At 39.2% G+C, this 17,175-nt stretch overlaps 1 protein-coding gene across 2 annotated transcripts in view; it reads right to left on the bottom strand.

The window, feature by feature from the left end:
* Window positions 1-17,175, bottom strand: part of aebp2 (AE binding protein 2) — a 64,406-nt gene that overhangs the window by 22,852 nt on the left and 24,379 nt on the right. For both annotated transcript variants that reach the window (XM_078419968.1, XM_078419969.1), the window contains exons 3-5: window positions 14,541-14,648; window positions 11,593-11,779; window positions 4,231-4,355 (exon numbers count right to left, since the gene is read on the bottom strand). In XM_078419968.1, the coding sequence (XP_078276094.1) occupies window positions 4,231-4,355; window positions 11,593-11,779; window positions 14,541-14,648 (420 nt within the window). The remainder of the gene's footprint in view (window positions 1-4,230; window positions 4,356-11,592; window positions 11,780-14,540; window positions 14,649-17,175) is intronic.

Below are 17,175 nucleotides of genomic sequence, written 5' to 3'. Positions count from 1 at the left end.
GGCTATCTGAAGTTAGAGAAGTCAATGTTCATACCGCTGGGGTATAAACTACTCAAGCAAAACATGAGATGCTGTTCCTCCAATTTGCACTGGGCCTCACTCTTACAATGGACAGAAAGGTCAGGTCAGATTGGGAATGGGAGGGGGAGTTGAAGTGCTGAGCCACCAGCAGATCAGGTATGTTAAGGCGGACTGAGCGGAAACATTCAGTGAAACGATCGCCGAGCCTGCACTTGATTTCGCTGATGTAGAGGTTGACATCTGGAACAGCGGATACAGTAGATGAGGTTGGAGGAGATGCATGTGAACCTCTGCAACCGCAGGAGATGCAACACCTGTCCCTTTACCCCCCCCCCACTCCATCCAAGGACCCAAACAGTCTTTCCAGGTGAGAGAGAGGTTCACTTGCACCTCCAGCCTCATCTACTTGGCTCAAGTGACCTTGGCTGTTCAGAAAATGCTGGAAGAGAAACAGGCATACATTTCAGGTTGTAGTTCAAGTAGATTTCCAGCATCTGCAATTTTAAATTCACTTGGATATCCAAATTCTTCACACATAATCTTGAAGTACTTTTATTGAGAAAGTTTTAAAACTGCTACTACAGGAGAATATTTTTAAACAAATATGTTTAAAGATTGAGATTAGGTTGCCCTCTTGTGGACAAATGAACAGAATCAAATATTGCAATTCTGTGATTTTTAGTTTACTATTAAGTAATGCAAGAAAATATCTGCTTCAGTAATGTATGGAATATTGCCAATCAACATAGAATATTGAGACCTTATGCTTTTATCTAAAAGTGTAGCATTTCCACCTTCTATACTTCAACAAGAACCAAAATTGTGCATTGAGTCTTCTCACCATTAACAGAGCATTGCACATAGACAGGATACCAAGTAGGACCAGTCATGTCAATTGATAATCTAGGTCACAGATTTTAAAGCTCACAATACCATTAGCCAAACCCCGAATGGATACAAGAGTTCCTGCACGCTGTAGAAAATGACTGCTCAATCAGAACTTGAACTATCAACTCAATGACGGCACTAATTCTTGCATATATGTGTTGATCAGAATTGCACACTTCAAATTTGGAATAAAGAGGGATAGCTATGCTATCATTGAAGTGATGTTGGGTGACATAGTGTATCAGGCACCCAGCTCAATAACTTCCAAGTTGTTCCAACACTTTCTATCTCTTAACCACAGCAGTCACATCCACAGCAGTCACATTTTACATTCTCTGCACCTGTTCTCCAAAAGAAAGACTGGCGATTAAATGCCATTTTGTACTTAGTCTTAAAGGAATGGAAAAAAGCAACAGATGTCAACCACCCCTTTGGAAAACAAGTCTAAAACTTCATTATAACTTATGATGGAAACTAAATTGGAGAGATGTTATTACATGTTTTACAACAAAAAAAAGACACCTCCTTCTGTTAAACCACTCATCTGCACAACACACAAATTAAGTGTTATTTATTTCCTGGCTTTTCTCCAGAATGTTGATTCATCCACAAAGGAAAGAGCCTTAGTCACATCACCACTAGATGGCACCCAGTTAATTTTCCTCAGATACTAAATGAAATTGAAGGTCAAAAGAATGACTCATTTTCAAACTGCAGAGAAAAGCTATTAAAGCTGCAAAATGGCCCCAGGTTTGGAAATGATATAAAGCACAAATAAACTGTTTAGGACAGGAACAGGCCCTTTGGCCCGCAATGTCAGGCTGAACATGATATCAGGTTAAACTAATCTCTGCTTGCATGTGATCCATATCAATCCATTCCCTACATATCCATGTGCCTATCTTAAAACAAGTCTTATGAGATGGGGGAATAGCTTGTTACTCATATGCTTGGAAGAACTGCAGTGTCATGCTGATGTAACAAAATGAATACTTCAGCAACTTGCAAGTTTTTTTCTAGTTTTTGTCAATTTTAGTCTCAATAACTCCTCTTGACAAATTTCCATTCAACCAAGAGCCGTTTCATTCCATTTTGTAATTCTTAATTTAAGATGTAAGGATTGAAAATTATTTTAAAAATGCCAACCTCATGCACAGAAAGTGTTAGAAATGTATGATGATATTGTTGCAGAGAACACTGCCACTCCAAATACAGAATATGAATTACCTGGTGCCAGACAAGAAGTCACCAACAATTAGGACATTGGATTGGTGTATAACTTTAGCAAGGGTTTATAATTGGTTCATGGCTAATAAACAACAAAACAAACTTTCAGGGTCCTGACTTGAAATGTCATTCCATGTTCTCCCAGATGCTGCCTGGCCTGCTGGGTTGCTCCAGCCCTTTGTGTTTTGTTTTTAACTTTATCAATGACTGGTCGAGCAGTGTATATACTATATCCATCTCTGGCAATGAATAATGTGGGACTACAGGTTTTTGACAGTAACAGAAAGAAGCTCCTATTATGTCATGGGAAAAGTTAGTGATAAGGTAGCAACAAATTCTATTATGGCTAAATAAAGCCACATATTTAAATCGAATGTTTGCAAAAACTCAGTTCCCAAAACAAAGATGCACACTGGAAAAGGTCTTCATATTCCAACAGAAGGTCACAGACATTGTATCAGTACTTAATTCATTAGGTTATAACATCTGTAATAATTTAAAAGATTTGCTCTTATTAAATCAAAATGAAGTGCCCCCAACATTCAAGGTAGAATCTATTCTAGATAATGGTCCAACTAAGCAACTCTTGTAGCCCTTCCATGGAAACAGTTTTTTCCTCTTGATGCAGACCAAAATCTCTAATGAATCTTCCCCTTGTAATCACAATGACTCACTTGCATCATTATATCACCACCAGTCATTATACACTTTACTATTTTAAAGGTGAACATGCCAATTTTAAGTTTTGAGGGTTGCAAAGACTTAGCGAGGCCATGCAAATGGCACCTTCAAATGTATTGACTATGCATCTCAAGTACCTTTCAAAACCTGCCTCACATTAACACCAACACGAGGAATCTTTAGATAAATTAAATTGAAAATATGAATGAACGAGTGTCTGGGGTACAATATCCGCATTTAATTGTGTACAACCTCTCACATAATACAAATAAAGCAAAGAGAATCTAACTTGTTTGGTCTAAACTGCAAGACCGTAAAAATCATAAATATTACAAATGTGGAGGCAGACATAGCAGAAAAAAAGATATTGCTGGAATAACTCAATGGGACAGCACTCTTTTTCAGACAAAAGTCTGAAGGATCATGATCCAAAATGGCATTTATCCATTTCCCTCCACTGAAGCTGCCTGACCCAGAGAATTCATCCAGCACTGTGTTTTGCTCAAGATTTGAACATCAGCCATCTCTTATGTTTCTCCAAGTCTGTATCAGCTTCAGAATATCAATATCCCCTGGTCTTTTCCCATCTCAAATGCTTACTCAGCTCCATTCTGTTTCCACCACACCCAAAGACAATTCTAGATCATAAACCACCCGCACAACTAACTGAGATGCTGTTAACTAAACATATGTAAAATGGACCACTGTCATTAAAACAAATATATTGTTGCCACCCCTCTATCTTTCAGTCTGAAAAAGGCTTCTGACCTATTTCTTTTCTCCAGAGATGCTGCCTGACCCACTGAGTTACTCCAGCAGTTTGTGTCTATCTTCGGTATAAACCAGCATCTGCAGTCCTTCCTACACAAGAGAACAGTGATGTTCTGACACTACACAAGTAGTATCTGCAGACTGGGATAGGCAGATCAATCTTCAGGGCCAAACCAAGGGTATCCTTGGACATTGTGGGAAGCTTCAGAAGAATATTGACATATGGTACTGCTGAAATTCAGTTGTACAATGGTTAAGTGTAGATGCAAAAATTCCAAAGAGCAGATGAGGACCTCACAAATAACACCGAAAGGCACAAACAAGATTGCTCAAAAGGTTTTCATAAGTTGTCTGCTTCCTCAACGTTAATTTTATGCAGACTACTCCACCTTTCGCACTCCAGAGAGAGAAATATGGCCAGTACAAACACGATGTTACTGGTATGGCTGTCTCATTCTGGCCAAAGAACAGAATTGCCAGGATGACAAAGTCAAAGTGTTGTCTAATCTCCTTCAAACATTGAGATTTTTAGTTATAGAAGAAGTTACAGCAATTGGAAGATCAATTGGGAGCAAGAAATTTTATTAGTGAAGGAACTGCTCCATAATTGGAAGAACAATTCACTGTTAAAACTGTACTTACTGTGCTATGGAACACGACACTATGGCCATTTCCATGACTTTCAATATGGGTCGACAGATTAAAGCAGATGGCACGATGTCTTATGGCATCCATTGTCTGTGCATCAAAAAAGTCATGTGGTCTTGCTGTAAAAACAAATTGACAGAAGGCCGGGTCATCAAAGGGCAGACTGTAATTTTAAACAAGTATTCCAGTTAAGATTATGGTGAAATCCAGTTAATTTGTACCGAACATGTAAAACAATTAACATTGCAAAATTGGGCAATACTGAAGAATTCTAGCCCGTGACAGCTCAGCATCTTAGACAAGTTGAACAAATTATTTACCATACTGGAGCATACAGAAGTCATAACATAGCACACATCAGCTGAAAATGGATGAAATGGGAGTGTGCAAAATTGGTATACCAATGCCTTTTACAGGTTCAAAAATGCATCTGTATGCAATTTAATTAAGTATTCATATGCTGTTCCTTCCAATAACAGCAGCCCACAGAAAAATTCAATCTTACAGAACACAAGAACAGCTCCTTCAGCCCACAATATCCATGCTGAACATGATGCTAATTTAAACCAATCTCCTCTGCCGGCACGTAATCAATATCCCTCCATTTCCTACATAACCACGTGCTGATCTCAAAGTCTCTTAAATGCAACAACTATCACATCTGCTTCCACCACCACCCCTGGCAGTGCGTTGCAGGCAAACACTATTCTTTGTGTAAACAACTTTCCCCACACATCTCCTTTAAACCGCTCCTCTCACCCTCAAAGCTATGCCCTCTGGTCTTTGACATTTCCATCCTGAGAAAAGGGTACCAAAACACAAAATGTATTTTCCTCCACACAAAGTCTCCTTGGCTCCAGCAACCCAAATTCACAGCTAGCTACTGACAAATACAAACATTTTATCTCAACCAAAATATACCTGACCGTTTCACAACCACGCAACATACAGAAACTCATGTTACAAAGCCTGCAATGCATCTCTCTACCAACTATGTTGATTAGTGTAGCTTGCTTTCCTTTTGAAAGATGGCCATGTCATAAACAGAGGATAGAGGACCAATTGTTGAATACCCATTTGCAAATGTTATTATGAAATAATTTAGGATTTAATTTGAACATAGATTATATTCAAGCTTCCAGGAATTAATAACGGCTTTATAACCAAACAAGCAAAATATGTAGAAATTTTAGGTCATAGCAAGATGCACCAAAGAATCCATGTCAACCATCAAGTAACCTTTATTTAGGTTATTCAAAAAGGTCCCAATCTGAAATGTCGCCAAACCATTTTCTCCAGAGATGCTGTTTGACGTGCTGTTACTCCAGCATTTTGTGTCTAATTTATGGAGCACTTGGTTTATTAGTATCATGTGTTCCGAGATAGTGAAAAACTTTGTGCTATCCTGTCAAATCATGCAATACACATGTGCAATCAACCCATACACAAGTACATCCAGTATTGGAACGAGAAAAATAGCCAGAGTACAGAATATAGTGTTACAACCTTGTAGCGTACAGATGCAGAGAAAATGCAGATTTTTTTTTAAGGACTGCAAATGAGGTAGGGTGGAAGATTGGGACTACACAGAGTATGGGTGGGCCATTCAGTAGTCCGATATCTGCCTGATCAAGTAGAAGCATTGATGTGCTTTCTTGGCCATAGCGTCAATGAGATTGGTCCAGGATAAATTGTTGATGGTTAAGTCTAATACTGTGAGGCTCTCGTCTACCATTATTTCGGCATCATTGACACTGATCGAGGCACGTACTTCACCTTGATACTTGAAGTCAATAACTAGCTCCTTGGAGCTAGCTCCTAAGATTCCAGCATCAGCAGATACTTGTCTCATGACAGTGCTAAACTGGTAAATTTAGAAAGCAACTTGATCCATTCAAAGCAATCAATTTCAGGAGTTCATCTCACCCTATAACAACACAGGAGTCCAATTTGTCACCCAATCCTCACCATACTAATCAGTGTTCATACAATAGCTACTGTAAAATTAAAAAAACAAAGGCACAGATAGCACAGCTGGTAGAGCTGCTGCCTCATAGCACTAGCGACTTGGGTCCGATCCAGACTTCAGGTGCTGTCTTGTTGTGGTTTGTATGTTCTCCGTGATTGTGTGGGATTCCTCTGGGTGCTCCTGTTTCTGCTCACATTCCAAAGACATGAGACTTTGTAGATTGATTGCCACTAGTGTGTAGGAAGTGGATGAGAAAGTGGGACAACATCGAAGTAGTGTGAATGGGTGATCAATGAGTCCGCGTGGACTCGGTAGGCCAAATTGTTTGTTTCCATGCTGTATCTCAAAACTAAACTACACTAAATAGTGTTTGTGTAGGAAGGAACTGCTGATGCTCATTTAAACCGAAGATCGACACAAAGATGGAAAAAATTAGCGGGTCAGGAACAGATTTGATTTTGAGCTGATCAATATATTGTTACTTAACCTACTTAATGTAGGATTCAATCCAAAATTGCAGTGGGCACTACAATAAAACCACACTAAATATCTGAATAACTTCACTGATATGATTATTAATCCTTTTTGCTCAAGCCTTTCCACAATCTTAATTTCAATTACGTTCAGTTGCGGATGGGAGAACCAATGTATTAGTTACGACCGACGGTCAGATGAAAGGGTCGTCCAAAACTAGGTAGGTTCATTTGTGCAAGAAACGGCTAGCCAATCGACCTCCAAATTATCCATGGGCACACAAACAATGAAATGTCAGCCAGCATCCGCTTGATAGAGTTCACGTGATTCTATGTACAGGAAGCACACTGGTCAAATGTGTAAACTGGTGCCTTATCCACGGTGTGCAACTTTTAAAATCTTTTCTCCTGATTAACTGTATTATAATAATTTGAGATTTAAGATTCAGATTGGGTTCATTTGGTTACCATCCCAATACTGCACTATCCTGTAGGATTCAAAGTGGAAGCGAGTAACTTTGAAAATTAAACTACAGCTAAGTTACTCCAGTTTTGAGGAAAGATCCACTTGGTTTATCGGCTTTGTATGACACAAAATGCTGAAGTAACTCAGCGGGACAGGCAGCCTCTCTGGAGAGAATGGGTGATGTTTCGGGTTGAGACCCTTCTTCCCTGGAGAAAAGGAATGGGTGACATTTCGGGTCGAGGCCCTTCTTCCTGGAGAGAAGGAATGGGTGACGATTTGGATCGAGACCAGCTCGACCTGAAACGGCACACGTTCCTTCTCTCCAGAGGTGCTGCCTGTCCTGCTGAGTTACTCCAGCTTTGAGTCATACCTTCGATTTAAACCAACATCTGCAATTCTTTCCTACACATGTTTTTCGGCTTTGAAGTTTCATATTACTGAACTTCTGGTACTGGGTTTCAGCATGCAGCTGAAGCTCAAAGGTTCAAAGGGTATTTTATTGTCACGTGTACCAATTAAGGTACAGTGATACATCCAAAAACAAGTTTCAGCATTCAGAATGATGTTCAGAACCAAAGTTTTACGGTATGCAAAAAGAAAAAGGCTGGTAAGACAGGAGAATTTAAAATTGGGAATAAGGAAATAAACCTGAAATCAGAAGAGATCTCACAAGGATCTCACAAAGCTGAATATACAAATTTCTCTATCTATTCTGTAATTGCTCCCATGGATTAGAGGGCAGAAAATGTGACCCCATTATTTAAAGGAAAAGGGGTTGAGCAAAAAAAAAGTGCTGTCTGCAATGAACCAATAATGAAAATAGCTTGATAATAAAAGAATTGAGCAGAGGCAACATGGATTTATTAAATGAAAATCATGTTCGATTAATGTGCCGGAGTTCTTTGAGATTTAACTGGAATAAAAGTGGAACCAGTTGTAATAAATGTAGAACGAGTAAACGACATGAATTTAATTTTTTGGAAGCCTTTCAATGTGGTGTTACATTGCGAGATTGATCAACAAAGATAGAGCACATTACATACGGGAGGTAACATACAGATATGGATTTGGAATTAATTATGAGACAAAAATGGAAGGGGTATAAATGGATCCTTCAGGTTGGCAGGTTGTGACTAGTAGAATACCACAATATCAATGCCAAGGCCACAATTCTTCTCAATCTGTACAAGCTATTTGATCAGGGGAACTGAATATCATTCTGCTAAGCTTGCTGACAATACTAAATTAGGTGGCAGGGAGTGTTATGGAGGAGAAATCAGAGGCTTGAAGGGTTATAGACATGCCAAGTGGACAAAACTATGGCTGATCGTATACAGTGAGGTAATATAAAGTTACCCATTTTACAGAAAAGCAATTTGTTAATTACTGTATATAGGGTAATGCACATGCTCAAAGGAACGTAGACGCATTTGGACATAAGATAAAGGGCAACATGCAAGAGCAGCATGATATATCAGCCTTTATCGTGACCAAATAGGGCACTAATGAAACCACACCAGGGAGTACTGTGTATAGATTTGGTGATCTTACACAAGGATCAACTTGTCATAATAGTGCAGCGGAGATGCGCTAGACTAGTTCCAGGGATGGCAGGGTGACTATAAGACAGAGATCAAGTAGATTTTCACTATATTTTCCAGATTTTAGAAGTATGCAGGTTCTCATCAAAACATAAAATTCTTATCTGCTAAATGCAGGGGAGGATGTCTCCCCAGGCTAAGTCTAGAACCAGACATAGGTTCAGAATAATGGCATTTAGGAAGAGACGATGATTTGAAAATACCAACTTTTACTTTCTTTAGCTGCTAGAATTGGATGATCAAGACTTCAGCATTAAAAAAAAACTGGGGGGGGGGGATTACTGTTTTTGCTTGTTATTTAACATTTAGCAGTAATTTAACATTTAGCAGTAATGGTTGTTTAATGAGCTGGCTGGATCATCAGATACTGCTGTTTAAAATAATGCTTACAACTCTCGTAGGCACCCAATTCAAAAGCAAGTTCATGCAAACCCTAATATGGAAATTATAACCAACCTGGCTGTGGTTTCTAGAAACCAACTAGGCTTTCCACATCATAGCCAAGCATCACCTTTCCATCTCCAGAAGTACTCAGTTTAATTTTAGTCAAGATAGACAGAAATTTAGCCCATCATTGCTGCTAGTCAAAAGGCTATTTAATTAACCTCACACTCTCTCTCTAGATTGATAGTTATTTCATTTAATATTCATGCAATTGCAATTTCAATTTGGAAATTATGGTTAATTCTGCTTCACCATCAAGTAATGCATTCTCATTAACAATTCACCAAAAATAGAATCCATTACCAATGGAAACAATTACCAGTGTGTATTTTATCAAAACTACCTTGAATACCTCTAAAATGTTCCCCATAACCATCACTTCTTTAAGGAGAACTTCAAGTTTACTGGTCTCTTTATTCAGCAGAAACGTATTTAGTACCATTCTGGTAAACGTTCTTTACATCTTGCAAGGCCTTGACATTCATCTTAGTGTGCATTAGGTTCCTGAATGCATTAAATATTGATAATATTGAAGCTTGCTTCTCTCATTCCTTATGCATACTTTTATGAACAGGTCATCAAAATTTCTGCCTTTCTCCGCTGAGCCTCCTCCAATGCCAGAGAGGCCACACGCAAACTGGGCCACTTTCAGGTGATTATGTACTTGTACTTTTCTAGCCCTCTGTTCTACAATGCTCCTCGTGGGCTTATTGTCGTACTTTGGTTTGACTTCAGAAAATCAATCACTTATCTGAATTAAACTCCATTTGCTATTCTTTGGCTCGCTAAACCAACAGATGCATTCCTTGCTTCTACAATTTCTACAATCGTAAACCAACAGATGCATTCCTTGTTTTTTAAGCTAATCTCCTGCCTGAATGTCCACTCCCCTGACATCAGTCTGAAGAAAGGTCCCGACCCGAAACATCACCCATTCTTTCTCTCCAGAGATGCTGCCTGACCCACTGAATTGCTCCAGCATTTTGTGTCTACCTCATATTCCACTTGGGCAGCTTACAATGCAATGCTACCAACATCGAGTTATCCAAATTTAGGTAACTAATCAGCACACCCCCACCACCCCCCCTCCATCCCTGTGACCCACCTCGATATGCACCCATTACTCTCTTTCACTCCACCTCTCTTTCCACCTATACCCCTTCCTCTGGCTTCACATTTCGCACTGTTCATTATTTCATAGCTTTTTTTTTCATTTCATTCCTGGTCTTTTCCAACAATCTGCCAATTAAATCCCCCCACACTTGCATCCACCTATCACAAGCCAGACTTTTCCCCCACCTACTACAATCAGTTTGAAAAAGGGTCCCGAAACATCGCTATCCATGTTCTCCAGAGAAGCTGCCTGATCCGTCCTGTTACTCCAGCATTTTATCCTTTTTCATCTAAATTTGAATTACTCTCAATAACAGATGTTCATCTCCTGTTGAAGAGGAATAGTTTTTAATCATCCAAGTCTGCTTCTTCAATCAAGTGGAGCTTGGTGAGAATAAGCCTAATGAGAGGTGACAGTCAAGTGAAGCATTATTTTACATGAACTACTTATATTTCCATAACAAGAACATTTCTACTTGGCTACATGCCTGAATAAAGCATTCCCGTTGAGCAAAGCTAAACTGCATTTGTAAGAGTCCTCAGATTAAACTACATTAGTCCTGCACCATTCCTCAAGAGACTTGAAACGGTGCTAAACTTTATGGCTTGCTCGGTCACTTCAAATAGTATTTAAATATGAACTATATAAAATTAGTCTTAAACCACATGTAAGCCAGAGTAGGTTGCAGTAAACGCTCTTTCATGAAGGACAACCATGCACTGGTTTTTGAAATTGGAATGAATGGGGTAGACAAATCAGGCCATGACATATATCTTTTGTTCTACATGCTCTCAACCACAATTCATTCTCCACATGAATATTTCCTACACTAGCCGCCTCCAAAATCACAGGCAATATTATATCCAAATTACAGCCTAAAATTACAGTGTCCATGACATGCAACCATAAGAAACTTCCATGTTTAATTCAGGAAGAATTAGAAGTAAAATAAAGAGGTTTCCCTGTATTAAGTCTTTCAGCTACAAACATCTGATCAGCAGGGCATCAACTACTGAAACAATAATGCAGCAATAAAGCATTGTCATCGACTCAAGCTGTAAGGAAACAGACCTGTCATCCCAATTCTGTCATGCCCACCAAGATGTCCCTTCTAAGCGAGTTTAATTTGCCCTTGTTTAACCCATATTCCTCATAACCTTTCCTATCCATGTACCTTTCCAGCTGTCCAAAGTTTTATGGCACCCAAGGAATGAATAATAATGAAAAAGTTGAAAACCTTGGCTTATGATGAACACCGTCTAGTGGTTACACAGGTTTAAAAAACTTACGTAGTGAACGCCGTCGCTTATTTTTTAGTCTCCTTCGTTTATTCATTACTGCTTTTGAAGGGGATTCCTCCTTGACTTTCGGCTGACTAGAAACCTTTGCAGAGTTTTGTTGGCTGAAGTGAGTGGGAACATGACGAGCAAGGCCACCTTGAGATGCAAAGCTCGCAGTGCACCCACCAACAACACACTGTAAAAAAAAAAGCAAAATATCATTAAGGCAAAATGAAAATCACCGTAAATTTGTGGAAAATTCTGAATGTTGAACAAATGCGACTGTTGTGATTAACTGGAGAATAATTGAAGTTTTGCAATCCACTCAACCACGCTTCAAAAAAATCACTTCAGATAAACTATCTGATGTGAATAAACTGTTTATTAAACACGATGCCAATTCACATTTCCAGTCACCTCCCACATTCAAAAGATATGCAGATTTGCAGGTTAATTGGCTTCTGTAAAATTGTCCAGTAGGTGTAGGAACTAGTGCGAACAGGTGATCGCTGGTTGGCGCGGAGTAGGTGGCCGAAGAGGTCTAAAACTAAAGTCTACAGATAAAGAGCAGGAAAAAAGTGCAAGGGCTGCAGCAAGATAGGGACTGGAAGATCGGGACTGTTCCCTTAGCTTAGGAGAGGTCTGTTCAGTCGTCTAATCACAGCATCTCATGATAGGTGCTTTCAAGCTTTTGTATTGTCTAACCAACCAGATAGGCAAGAAGAGAGAATGATCCTTCATTATGTTGGTTGCTTTCCCAACATAGCGTGAAGTGCAGGTGGGGAAGACTGGTTTGTGTGGTAGTGGACTGGTTTATGAGATGGCAACCACAATTCCACTATTTCTTGTGGCATTGAGTGGCTACCAGAGCAAGCTGTGATGCATTTCAATAGGATGCTTTTTACTGTGCATCTGTACAAGTTATTAAGAGTAGTTGGAAATGCTCTTCTGTGGAAGTAGAGGCATTAAGTGCGCATTCCTGGTTTCAATGCGGTTCATCCAGGACAAATTGTTAGTGATATTTACACCTAGAAACTTGAAGCTCTCAACCATCTCCATTTCAGCACCACTGAGAAATACACCTTTTGCTGACGTCAATGACGAACCTTTGTTTTGTTGACATTGAGAGAGAGATTGTTGTCTTGACACCATGTTACTCAACTCTCCATCTCCTTCCCGTACTAGATCTAGACATTGTGCGAGATCCAACCCACTACAGGGGTGACATACGCAAACTTCTAAGTACCTTGGAGCAGAATTTGGCTGCATAATTGAGAGTGTATCGAGAATATAGCAAGGGACTGAAAATGCATTCTTGCGCATCAGTGTTAAGACGAGCAGAGTTGGTATAAATTGAGATACGGTTTTGTTTTGATGAGTGCTGACACTTTAATGTTTCTGCCAAACATATTCAAGGGCGACCATGGATATATTGAGATGCATTGCTCAGTTTGCAGGAATGCTATGATATAAATGGTTTTCATCCAAGGGCAATTAGCATGGTCAAATTAACATTCTTTTGAGAGCATATTCGTAGAGGAATGATAGTACAGATATGATAAATATATTCCTACTGGCAAGATGATCCAGAAGAATGGGATAAATTATTTAAATTAGATGCATGTCATACAACCACAGTTATGGAAGTACTAGACAAAATCTGCAATCAGCTTCAATAAAAACCTTTGACCTATCGGGTCGAACAGATTATTTATTTAGAAAAGCATCAGGTGATTAAAAGCAAAGTTAGAAAATGGTGGAGGAGCTGAAAATATTAATCTTGTCCCAAGTTCTATGGGAAAAGGTAGACGATAGTATTAGTTTTGCTAAAATTAGTTGTAAAATGATGAGAGTTGATCTAAGGAAATCCAATGCAGTTTCTTCTGCCTACCTGATCAATTTCAGCGACTAGTATCTATTTTAGGTTTTTTTCTCTGCAGCATTCTTCCTAAATAGCTTTCAAGTAGCTATTCATTATTCAACTTTGACAGAAACACCAAATGCCACTTTATTAAATGGTTTACATATGTATGTTTGACCAAGGTTACGGTAGTCTTGTAAATTTACAAGGAGGTATAAATTGGTTCAACACTACCTAAACAAATGGAAAGCAGCAATATAAAATGGATAAAATTGCACTCAAATACGATGGATCCCACTATCCTTGAAGCACCATTTCAGGGTTTAAATGGTTCTGCTTTAAATGTGAGCTGCTCAGTTGCAAGTGTTGTTAATCCAACATTTATCGATGTACAGTTTAAACCAACAATCTTGCAATCGACTGTTTATCTTACAGTGGCAAGATGTTGCTCAAGAAACCAGTTTGGCTGCAGTTATATCGATTTCTCGTTTCGGTGCAGTGTGAAGCATTCCAGCCTGAAACCCTGACCACAAAAGCAAACAACCGAGATCCTAACTACATTTAGTCTTGCACCTTTGGAATATCAACATTTGCCATGTATAGGTACAAGGTGGCCCATATGTTTCAGATTGTAAAACTTAGCTTAGTTGTCTACAACATATTTTCAAGCTCCGACATATTACAGCACCTTTGTGAATCATATGACCAATTAAATGGTACGTTTTTTTAATCCATTTTAATCAATGCTCTCCAACCATGTAGGCAGTTTAAGAATGTTTAAAATGGGTTGTAATTGACAGGACTTCATTATATACCAATAACACACATATATACCATGCAAGCTGACAGTGGTATTAGATCACACTCTGAAACATCTATATATGTTGGATAGCCAAAAGACAACCGTATATCATTACTGTATATTATTACTGTATATTAAATCGGAAGGTGCATTCAAACCCATAATGTCTGCTGACACAAGGGACATTCATGTTTGTTTTTAAAAAAAGAGGCAGGATTTGTGGTTTATTTTGAGAAAATGAAGAAAAGATCTGCATTAAGGTTGGGTTAAAATTTGCATAACTTTTCATATTACCTTAAATGGCTTGTCTCCACTATGTGTGAGCATGTGCCTCTGCAGCCAGCTCTGACTAGTAGATGGTGTGTTGTACACTTTGCACCCTTTCCATAGGCAAACAAACACCTGAAAAATACATTTATATCAAGTGAAACATTATTAAAAATTAAAGGAACACGCTGCTTGATATATAATGATGAAATGAACAAGGATGTCAATTCTCAATCAGGAAACATCTTTCCTCTATTCTCATGGCACCCCACTGTGCGTTAAAATATAATTTACTCTGTATTGGTCCCAAAGGGCATGAACCCTCAATAATATTAATTCATTGCCTGATTTCCAATACTTCATACTGTACATCTATGACATCTTGTACATTAATCATAATCAAATGACTGGCCTTGTACTTGCCAAAAAGTTTCACACACTGAAAACTAAAGGGATTTCACATGGTTCCATCTCAAATTGTAGACAGGTTGCACATCACAGCAAAATCAATCACATCAGATCTGATTACTTCAGATTAACATTCAACGGTTTCAAAGGTCTTTTATTGTCACATGTACCAATTAAGGTACAGTGATGTGCGAATTACCATACAGCCATACGGAAAAAAAAGCAACAAGACACACAACTACATAAAAGTTAACATAAACATCCACCATAGCGGATTCCCCACATTCCTCACTGTGATGGAAGGCAAAAAAGTCCAAACTTCTTCCTCTTTATTCTCCCGCGGTCACGGCTGTCGAACCACCTGTCAGGGTGATCGAAGCTTCTGCGGCTTGGTCTCCACGAGCTCCATGATGTTAAGTCCGCAAGCACCCACGGTTGGACCTCCGATGTCGATCCCTGGCAAAGGGATCACGGGCTCCACGATGTTAATTGTCCCGTAGGCTCCCCGTGATGGAGCTCTCAAAAATCGGTCTCAAGCAAAGGCCATCAACTCAATATTAGGCCGCAGTGCGAACGGAGATACGATATGGGGGGGGGGGAGAGAACGCATCTCCGTCGAGGAAAGAGATTAGAAAGTTTCCCCTAATGCCACCCCCCCCCCCCCCCACCCCCACATAAAACAAGCTAAACACTAAAAACATACATTTAACATGTACAATTAAAACACAAAGGAAGGGACAGACAGACTGTTGGCGAGGCAGCCATTGCTGGTGCCATTCAGTGATAAAGAACACTCCATTTTCCAAGGCTCTAACTGAGTCTTGCAAAAATATTACACACCTTTTGGATGCACACCAAAGTTGATCAAATGTTAGTTATATACATATATCAGTTCAAGGAGATTACTATACATTAAAAGGTGCTTGATGGATATAAAAATTTTAAAAAATTGGGTTAGTAGGCTGGGTGCCATTTCCACAAACTTGCCAAGGAAAACAAGAAGCTTCAGAAAGTAATCAGCTCAATCCATCATTAGTACAGCCCTTCCCTTCATCAAACACATCTACATGAGACACAGCCTCAAGGCAACATCTATTATCAAGGAACCCATCATCCAGGCCATGCCCTCTTCTCCTAGTTACCATCAGGCAGGAAGTATAGGAGCCTGAAATACAATACCAATACTACTTTACTGCTGGTAGCTGTTCATGAACCAACCTACACAAATCTAAACCCAACTGAACATAACAGACCATCTCATACATGACAATGGGTGTAATGTTTCCAAATTACGTTGTTGCACCAATATTTTGTTCATTTGCACAGGCTAATTTCTTTTAGAATTGCACATAAAAATTAATGTTTAATCTTTCCAACTGGGATGCATACCCATTTCTTCCTTCCCCTTCCACCCATATTCCTTCCTCTGGCTTCACAATTCACACTTCTATCCTTACCTCACCTGTTGCCTTAATATCTTGGGCCTTTGTCCAACCATTTGCCTATCAAAAAAACTCTCACCTGGATCTACTTATTACTGACAAACCCTACCCACCCCTCAGTCTGAAGGGTCCTGACCAGAAACACCACCTATCCATGTTCTCCAGAAATACTATCTGACCTGCTGAGTTACCCCAGCACTGTCTCTTTTTATTGTAAACCGACATCTGCAGTTCCTGGTTTCTTTAAACAAATTCTGTGTTTATGTGATTTTAATACCACTGCAAGATTTTTTATTAGACCTGTACCTCGCCGTACACGTGCATATGAAAATAAACTTATACTTGAACTGATTGTCAATGGATGAGAAACAAAGGAGTTGCAGACTCAGAAGCAAACAATATTTTGAAGTCAAAATTAGGTTTCTATCAGGGATAGTGACAAAAGGACGTCCAATAACATCGATAAGCAATAATGTCAAAGATGATATTCCTGTTGAAAGGAACCTACGAATTCTTGGGTAAATTACTCCCTAGGATCTCCCACATGCGCAACAAGCAGGAAGGGCAACAAAAATTCAAAAAAACAAAGTGCGGTGGTAGTGGGGGAGAGAGAAGAGAGATTTAATAGGAACTCGAGGAGCAACTTTTTTTTTAGTGTGGTGTGTGTATGCAATGAGCTAACCGAGGAGGTAGTTGAAGCAAGTATTATCACAATGTTTAAAAGACATTTGGACAGGTACATGGATAGGATACAGTATGTTTAGAAGAATATGTGCCAAACGTAGACAGGTGAGATTAGTGTAGATTGTGCA

The sequence above is a fragment of the Rhinoraja longicauda genome, chromosome 23 (genome assembly GCF_053455715.1).
Source record: "Rhinoraja longicauda isolate Sanriku21f chromosome 23, sRhiLon1.1, whole genome shotgun sequence".
NCBI lineage: Eukaryota > Metazoa > Chordata > Chondrichthyes > Rajiformes > Arhynchobatidae > Rhinoraja > Rhinoraja longicauda.
The sequence above is the reverse complement of the archived record's forward strand: the minus strand, read 5'-3'. Positions and strand labels throughout refer to the sequence as shown.